We start from the raw sequence: 9,645 nt of genomic DNA on the forward strand, positions 1-9,645 counted from the left end.
CGCACCAATTACAGAGCTCACTTTGCTCCATTAAGCAGAGAGAGCTTTGTATGGCTCTAGCAGCTATACCCTGTGGCCTAAAATCTTGGCAAAGCGGAGCTACCCTCAGTTAAAAACAGAGCCCCGCCTTTCTAAAAATTTTCAATCATTGCTTTTTATTTAATTGCACTGTATGTGAGCACATCCAGCCAACAGGCTGGATGTGACAAGCAGAGGTTACAAAAATAAAATAATGGAACAAGGATTATTGAAAACATACCATACCACTCAGAAAAAAAAACAAAAAATTTATTAGCCATTCAAGTATAATACATTTAAATAACAATACAAACAGAAAACTTTCAGAAGTCATTGGTAAGTTTGTTCAGTGTGAAATGCCGAATCCTCCATGTAGTAATTTTTTTACAGACCCCCCAGTGAACAATTTATAAAGTCTACACCAAAGCAGATGTTTGGAATATTTTTACCAGCTTTAGTGAACACCAAGGAATGAGTCTCCTGGTAGCCTAAATTTTACAACACTGTATCTGCATGAATGACTGCTCCACCACTGCAGTGAGATCTCTTTCTGTATTTTTTATTTTCAAAGCAGTTTCAGAAGATTGAAAGGGATACAATTTATTGTAAGATAGGCATGAATGCTTGGCTACTGCCTCTGCAAATATGCTTTAAATGTATTGCCTGGATATAAATTACTTTTTATTACTAACAGAAAATTGCAAACAAATCTTCTCAAGCTCAGCATCCCACACAGAGTAAAAGGCATTTTTCTGAAGATACAATGTTTACCCGTGCAATTTAATTTCAAGATGTAAAATAGTTTTACACTGCACCTTCTATTCCGAGTTGTTTCTTATAGCTGAAGAAATGAATAGTTCTGTGCCACTTAATGCTTACCTAAATTATACTCATGAATTGTGTGTTTATTCAAAGTAAAGCCATCCCAAATAGCTTCAATCAACACAATTGTGGTTATATCCCACCATATAAACATAATCTTGTTGATGATGTTCATATTAGCACGCGTTTATGGTCCAGGAGTTGAGTAAAGTGCTCTAGGCAATCAATAAGTGATTATGACTGCTGTGGTGATTCATTTCCTCTTGTTTCCACCTCCAGAGGCCAGCATCATGGCTACACGGATGAAGATGTTCAAGGTGTCCATGTAAATTCCCAGGCATCTACAAATGAAAATTCAACAGCATGATGAGGTGCGTTTATGAGACTCTAGGTTTCACGAAAAATACATTGTCAAAAACACAAAGTACACAACAAAGGATTTCACTTTCTAAACTAATGCACAGTTCCATGATGTGACAAAACATTTATTGTTATCTCCCTTCAAATGCTCATTGCATTCTACAGAATTTGTAACATTTCATTCAACAAGATAACTGTCCAGGATAACTATCAACTTTAAAACAAAAAAAAACAGACAGCAAAGGAATATGGGGCTGCGACTACCGATTTGTTTTTGAAGGTGTATGCTCTGGGGCTGTCATACATAATAAAACAATTGTCAGGCTGAAACCGTAAATTATCTAACCTTTTTAAAAGATTTTAATTTTTTTTTATTTTTTCACTTTACTGTTGGGGGCTCGGGGGAAATATTAGAATATTTTGAAAAAAAAAAAAAAGGATAAAAAGACAGAGTCCTCAATCTCTTTTCCTTAAGCCCCTGTTATGAACAGGAAGCCTCTATACCGAGTGCTTCTGTTCTTTCATAAAAACTGTGGATATAGTATGAGTTACGGTGTCCACAATCATGAATGAACAGAAAGCAATGTAGAGCACTTCCTGTTCATTCATAACTGGTGGCACAGCAAGCATACTATGTCCTCAATTATTTACATATACAAATGCAGCTGATAGCTGAGCACTTGTAACCCGCTCTCCATCCCGATTTGCTGTCACAGGAGGCTCAGCAGGCAGTGCAGGGAGAAGAGCTCATTCTCCTGCGACACCGCTGACTCCGCCGGGTCAGCTGTATAAATGGAAAAAAAAAAACCCTGTTTCTTGTATTTGTGGATGTTCACTAATTATCAAATATTAGAATAAATGTTATATATAATATTAAATTACATTTACCACTGACTAATGCAAGCAGATCAGCTAAAAGTAGTTGGATCTGTATGTGCGTTATAATTAATCGAAATTAGTCGATTAATCGAACACGAAAATTTTAATCAGTACCAGCCCTAGTTTTTACTTTACCGTTGGGGGCTTCGGTGAAATATCTAAACAAACCCTTGATATTTCCCTTTTAAAATAGAAAAGGGGATTAAGGAAACAGTCTTAAATCTTTCTGCAGCCCCTGTTATGAATGAACAGGAAGCCTCTATACCAAGTCTCTATCCTGTCCATTCATAAATTGAGATAATATCAGTTACTAGGTCTACAATCATGAATGAACCGAAAGTGATGTAGAACACTTCCTGTTCATTCATAACTGGGGATGCAGTAAGTATACTTATGTACTCAGTTATTTACCATCACTCAGGGATCGGCCGATCTCACTGAGTGTCTGCAACCCGCTCTCCATCCTCACTCGCTTTCACATGAGGCTTAGCGGGTGGTGCAGGGAGGAGAGCTCGGCCTCCAGTGACATCTGACTTCTCCCCGCACCGCATCCTGAGGCGTCTCCTCCCCGCTCGACCTCCTGAAAGCTTATCTTTTCCTAGTTAGACGCCGGTCTGCGTCCCCTCGGATTCTCTGCCAACACAGGCGGGGAGAGCAGTGGGCATTGGATTGGACACAGACCGGCGCACGGAGATGCAATGAATTACCGAAAAGTACCGTTATGGAACTTTCAGCATTTTACCCAAAGTATCCTTTTGGCCCACCGAAATTTTGGTGCATCCCTACCCCACACAACCACAATGTCGATACTGGCTTCCAAGTGGCATAGAACTTTCAGCAGTTGAAAACAAAGCAATGTATCTTCTGGATACTTACGAATTGATAGGGTCATATTTCAGCATACCATACATGGGTGTAGACTCTGCTCGATGCATAACCTTCTGTGTGTCGTATAATAGAAACATGCCAAACAGAACTAGGCCTCCATAAACAGCAATTGAGTACATACCAGCACCAAAAACAGATGTTGGTGGAAGGAATGCACTTCCTAAAATAAAAAACGAAAGAGAAGACATTATTAAAACATGCTTTATTAGAAGAATATGTTAAAAGCTTTGGCTACAAGAGTAAGAGGAAAACGCATGTCAGAAACTAAAGTGCAACACGAGCTGTACTTCTGTTGTAATTCATAGCAAATGAAAGCCAATTACAGTATTGGCTTACATTTACTTTATAACCATATATTTTACATATAATAATGTCAGTGGACAAAAAACATGGGGGGGTGTGGGGGGGGGGTCACATGAATCGCAAGCAGAAGACACATTTCCATTGTAAAATGATATGACTTTTCCAAAATGCAGACAAAGACTACTTACCAATAGATGATGCCAGAACAAGACCCAAACCAATACCAAGTGCTCCACCCATATTCAGGAATTTTTCACTTGGGGCACACATGGCTACTGTTGACAATCCGCCTACAATGCCAGCTGTATACCATGCAGCTCTGACAAGTAGAGGGCCACCAAGTAATGTTAATGGTGCAACCACAGCTCCCATTACACCTGCCGAAAGACATGCACAACATTTTAATATTTAGAAGAGCATTGTGACAAAGGGTTCAAGTGTTCCGAATTAGAAAGCTCTACATTGAATCTCTTTTTTTTTCAAACATGCTTGAATTTACAAAAAAAAATAAAAAAATATATTATATAAAAAATGTTTTCCCTTGGCCAGTAAATACAATGATTTTGTTATCAGTATGTACAACTGCATACAGGTTTTTTTCCCCCCATCATATTACATACCTGCATGTAGCATCCAAGCTAGGTGCTTGGCACCAGGACTTTGGTCATAAGATATTGACCTAACCAGCATACCAGCTCCAATCATTGCTGCAAATGTTGCTCCGATGGCCTAGAAGACGAGAAATGCACGCCATCATAAAAACACTGATGTCTGATTTGGTTACCCAAGCAATAAATCATAAAACATTCCCAGGAATTATAGCACATGGTGAAGGGTGAGCAAATAAACAATGCGAAGTACATTCACCACCAATTTTGTTTCTTCCAAAGTACATTTACAAATGTGCAAAAAAAAGATTGGGTAGCAAATGGCAGAGGACTACCGAGATGACAAATGTCCCCCTGTGAAATTAAATGCAAACTAATATTCAAATCTTTTTGTAAGCTTACCAGCCAGGATCCTCTCATCATGAGGTTCATCAAAGCTGGAGATCTACTAACAGCAACTGCAGACAAGGCTGTGAGACCGATGCTGCCAGCAAAGTACATATAAGTGGAACGAATCCTATCCTTCACATACTGAGGCCAAATGCTGCAAAACACATATGGATATAGAAAGAATAAGCTTATGCTTTATCAACCATGCGGTTACTCATGTACTAACAGAATGTAGTCATAGACAGTATTATAACCTACCATACTATGAATGAGAATGGCAGATAGTTCTAGTAACCACAAACCAATTCATACAAATGTAGTGTTTTTTTCTCCTAATAGCAGATTATTCAGAGAAATTAATAAAGAACTTAGAACTGGATTCGAAGAGCATGGACAGGAAGAGCTTAATTAAGGGCTTAGAACTTGGACAGGAAGAGCTTAAAATTACAGTAATTAAACGCATCATATCCTTAATATAAAACAGGCATACAAAGAGGAAAACTCTAGGAGCTTAAGGTGTTTCAATGCCTTTCCTCTACTCCGTTCTCATGCATACTCCTATAAAGCAAAAACTAACTTAACAGACTTCTCTTAGGTAAAGCCAAACCCCAGGCAGATGTAAGACACAAATGTATGCAACACTGTATTATTAAATCATAATTTAATTTTTTTTTTAAGACATAAGCAGTGGAAGGAAAGAGGAAAGGAAGCAACACAAGGAGCCAACCAGTTGTGTTGCGGTACTTATGTGCCAACAAGGGGCATGCGGATATAGGGAGAAAGCAGTGACAGATGAGCTCATCAATCTGCTGATTCTCTTTAAACTTCTGTCCTGCCAGACAGGACTGTGCTGTACGGCTGTGTATATCTTAGAACCAGATGGACAGAAATACAAAATTCTTTGTCTGGTAAAAGGGTTAATAGATAATCGCTATCACAGACAGTGTTTGTAAAAAACTGGGGACACATAATACTATGTGTCCACAGTTATGAATGAACAGGATGTGATTTACATCACTTCCTGTTCATTCATGAGTTCCGCAATGGGGAGAAGAACTCACTACAGAGGCTCCTCCACATTCAGAAACTGGATGATAGTAAAATATTTTTTTGTGTCAATTTCTTTTTCTATTTTAAAAAGGGAAATATCAGGGGGCTGTTTAGACCCCTAATATTCCCCCGAAGCACACCCAACAGTAAAAAAAAAAAACAATTAAAAAAAAAAACAAAACAATTAAATAAGAAATAAAAATAAAATAAAAAATCCTGGAGGCAGGACACTGGGTGATGTCACATGCCTGTTGGGGGGCACCTTTTTTTTTTCTTGCCACGTGCGCAAAAGGAGCTGGCTACGGCTATGCTCCCGCGGTGCTTGTGCGGCTGCATGTGCCAGACGCCGCAGACGGAAAGGGGCGGGACACCTCTCCCCATGTGCAACGTCGGCCACATGAGCACCACGGGAGGATAGGACGTCAGCACCTCTAGAACGCACTAGAATGCAAGCCGGCTGACTCCCTGCGTTCAGGGGCGGGAGGGGGCACCGCAGCCATGTCCCCTGCCCACAGTTCGATTGCCCGCACATTAGTGCCTGCATTCCGGTCCAGTGTCACCTGCAAAAATAGTGCTTACTGCATTTTCGCAGATCGCAGTGGACCGGAACGCAGGCACTAATGTGCCTGGGTTCCGGATGCAGGCGGTCGCACTGTGGGTGAGGGGCCTGGCTGCAGTGCCATTGACTTCAATCCACCGCCCCGCCCCCTCCCGCAGGTGTTTTTTCATTGGTAGATGTCATTGAGCTCGTCATTTGAAAAGTAGATCTCCAGATGAAAAATTGTGGGCGTCCCTGCTGTACAATAACAAGGTAATTTTTATGTCAGGCTGTTACAACAGTTAATATAACCTACATTTTCAGTAAAAATCCATTACTGCACCAATACGATATAATCCCATTTCTGTTGTGTCGCACATTCTCTGGTATGTAGAAGTGATCAGATTATTTTCCACATTAAAGAGCAGAGCTGGGATAACAAGTTCAGGGCTGCTATCCCCGTGAGCTTGTTTTAACCCACTGACTGCCACATGCAGTGCACGTCCTTGCCAATCAATGGGTTAAATTAATCAGACTGCAAGTCATTAGTGCACCTACCTCTTTGAATCCAATCCATCATTTCCCTACCATGTTAATAAAACATATGGTTGTTAAATATCAGCTTGATTTTTGCTAAAAACTAGAAACTGAGGTAATAAAAAAGTTATTGATCATTCACAACTTACACTGCTTTCTCAATTGCACCAACTTCATTGGACATCCCAAGGCCATAGTAACACAGTGCTCCAAGACCAACAGCAGCACCTCCAGCAACAAATAATCTTCCTGTTGCATCAACTGGAAGACAAGGAAGGAATCTACTTCAACTCAGTGTTAAAAGATGCGTTCTAAGTTAGGAATGCACACAGAGGGGACAGCAAAGGACACAAATGTTACCAGGATGATTGCCCTCAGCAACTCGAGAGCAAAGTAGACCACAAGCTTATTTGCCACATCCACCACTTGTCCCCAGGGACAACTATCCCAGGGGCAAAAAAGTGTGGGGAAAAACATCACTCCCGTTCTGCATTCAACAGACCTGAATTACAACTGCTTGGCTCTCCCAAAAATCCCATGAGGCAGGACAAGGCTGTACAGTCTCTTCTACCAGAAGGCTATATGCAAAGGTGGCCAGAACAAGCTATTTTCTTGCCCTGAACCAGGTAGAGGAGATGCTACAAGGGCCCCTGATGGTGAAGCGAATGCCTGCAAGGCCACCTTGTGCACCAGAAAGGCAAGCTAGCCAGGTAAGGTCCTAGGTGCCTAGTTAATACAGAAAGCCCCTGTTACTCCACCAGGAGTTCAGTAAATTAATAAAAAGGCCCAGACAAATCTTCTCTTTCCTGTCCTAAAAGGGAAGTAGAACTTGGGGCTGGAATAGACAAGGATGCAACACGTCTAAAAGATCATTGCAAAACTCACATGGCTCAGAAATAGAAAAAAAAACAGAAAAAAAAACCCACACCTTTAAGGCCTCATTCATACGAGAAACAGCCGGCACGTACAGCTCCGTAATTCCCCCTACGCGGGCGTACACTGCCCTACACTCACCCGCCCTGCATATGCGTGCGGGTGTCAATACTCGCACGCTGACAGGATAGATCCTGTCTGCATCCGAGCCGGGACACCCGCACTTGGGGTGAGCGTAGGGTGGCGTGCAGCTGCATACTCCCATAGAGAATGACAGGGGCTGTGTACTAATCACACGCAGCACCTGTCCTTCCCAGGAGCTGCACGATACGGCCATGCACGGAGCTGTACGTGCCGCCCATTTCTCGTGTGAATGAGGCCTAATGAACCACTGGGGCATCTGTAAATAGTTATTCTCTACTGCTGCAAGTGTTTAAAATAACAAGTGAGGTCTGGCGACAGGTCCTCTCTGACAAGGTATGACTGTTGCCAGTATTACTTACAACGAGCTGCTGTTTCCATTGATGGCTCAAAAGCAGCCTCCTTTATCCCTTCACGTGCAGATTTACCACGTATTCCAAATTTAGTTTTTGTTGCATAACCCTAATTAAAACAGAAGATACATTTATTATTGTGAGAAATCAGTAAAGAAACAACTGATTGGGATAATATCAAAATGCCAATCATACACCAAGTTTCTCTGCAAGTCAGATCCATATAAAAATTGTACCCAGGTACATGCTTGAGAAGCTCAGAAATGGAGACCCTGCTCGCAGCCACTGCACAAGACCCCTTTTGCCGCCCCTCCTCCAATGCAAACTTGATGACATGCAATAACTCACCCCCATCACTACTCCCAATGCATCTACTCTTTGCCACTACACTGACACACAATCCTACTCTCTGCCACTGCACCATCGTGCAAAACCTTAAAAGCTAGTAAAAAAAAAAAGGTAAAACAGACAACTGCATGCACATAGCTGATTACATACACATACAATATATATATATAGGTTGAACTGAACATTCTTGGCTGTGCCAAGGTATGTTTACTCTAATTAACCCTGTCTGTACCATGCTGGCAGGTTTCATTATGTATTGTAAACTAGATTTTGGCACTGCCTGTCTAAACAAAGGATTTAAAGTGTATTTCCACTTTTGCAGCCAAATTGGGATAACACCCATTTTATATTTGTTATAGGGTACCAATCACAAAATACATGCTAAAAATAAATGCTACTTGCAGTATAAATAGTTGGGTTAGGGTTTTAAGGGTTAACATTTCTTCTAGCTTATATTTCATTGAAATGTTAGGAGGGGCTGTGAGGGGGTCTAAGGTGGCTTGTCCATTGTATGCTAATGAACCTTATCAGATAAACACAATCCTAAAATTTCAGTCCCAATTCTTTCTATAAAAGGACAGACCACTATGAAACAGCTAAGAAAAACCTGGAATCAGCCATGTTGCCTGCTTTAACAAAACATCTAAAAAAAAAAAAAAGGTAAGAAATGTTTTTATTAAAAGTTAGTTTTCAGCATGCTGTGTGAATAGGAACATATAGAGGGGGTTTTCCTAAATGTGACTGCAAAAGTGAAAATACACTTTAAAAAGGAGAATTATGAGGTGAGTGATTTCACTCAGCCTCATAATCTGAGCCGACCTTTGACAATGAAACTGTCACAGCTCGGCTCAGTAGACCGGGAAGTGAGCGAACACATACCTATGCTCGCTCACTTCTCGATCCTGTGCCGGCAGGAGGGACTAGATTCCTCCTCCCCTGTCCGATCCTCCAGCGCTGCCTCTAGATAGGCAGAGCCAGCTGTCACTTACGCAGCTGGGCGGATCCCGGCACAATTGTCGGGATCCGCTCTGGCTGCGGAGTCTCAATATACCGCGAGCTGTAGCTCGCGGTATACTGAGCTATGGTACAGTAGAAAGGCACCATGGCACACTCACAAACCAGCATGTAAAACAACTTGTCTCACCACTAAGGACAATGACAGAGGTTTGGATACACGTCTTCTGCAAAGGATGTTTAAGCCGCACTGCCGCGCCAAGGCACCTCTTATAGTGCGGTCCTAACTCTAAACTATGAGAGTCTCCATCTTGGAGCACATGGGGGCAGAAGCTATGGGTGACGGGAGGACGCTAGTTTGTGTCCTCCTGTTACCCTTAGGAGAACAAAGGCGAAAAGCCCTAACCCCATTCGGCTTGGCTGTTCTGCTCGGTCCCTCAGAGGGACCGAGCATAACAGAAAAAGAGTGAAGTAAAAAAAAGTAAAGAGCAAACGATTGTGCGGAGCTAGCAGTGACAGCTAGCTCCGCCCAATAGTTTTCTATTGTCCGGCGGCTCTGCTGCTGTTAAAAAAAAACGATAAA

The 9,645-nt window shown here is 41.7% G+C and overlaps 1 protein-coding gene across 1 annotated transcript in view; it reads right to left on the reverse strand.

Annotated features, from left to right (window-relative positions):
* Window positions 1-573: 573 nt before the first annotated feature.
* GHITM (growth hormone inducible transmembrane protein) overlaps window positions 574-9,645 on the reverse strand; it is a 12,504-nt gene continuing 3,432 nt past the window's right edge. Inside the window, exons 4-10 of the mRNA XM_018558412.1 lie at window positions 7,770-7,869; window positions 6,543-6,654; window positions 4,281-4,422; window positions 3,891-3,999; window positions 3,459-3,647; window positions 2,956-3,127; window positions 574-1,181 (exon numbers count right to left, since the gene is read on the reverse strand). Coding sequence (XP_018413914.1) covers window positions 1,094-1,181; window positions 2,956-3,127; window positions 3,459-3,647; window positions 3,891-3,999; window positions 4,281-4,422; window positions 6,543-6,654; window positions 7,770-7,869 — 912 coding nt within the window. The 3' untranslated portion in view covers window positions 574-1,093. The remainder of the gene's footprint in view (window positions 1,182-2,955; window positions 3,128-3,458; window positions 3,648-3,890; window positions 4,000-4,280; window positions 4,423-6,542; window positions 6,655-7,769; window positions 7,870-9,645) is intronic.

The sequence above is a fragment of the Nanorana parkeri genome, unplaced genomic scaffold (genome assembly GCF_000935625.1).
Source record: "Nanorana parkeri isolate BGI_ZX_2015 unplaced genomic scaffold, ASM93562v1 scaffold338, whole genome shotgun sequence".
NCBI lineage: Eukaryota > Metazoa > Chordata > Amphibia > Anura > Dicroglossidae > Nanorana > Nanorana parkeri.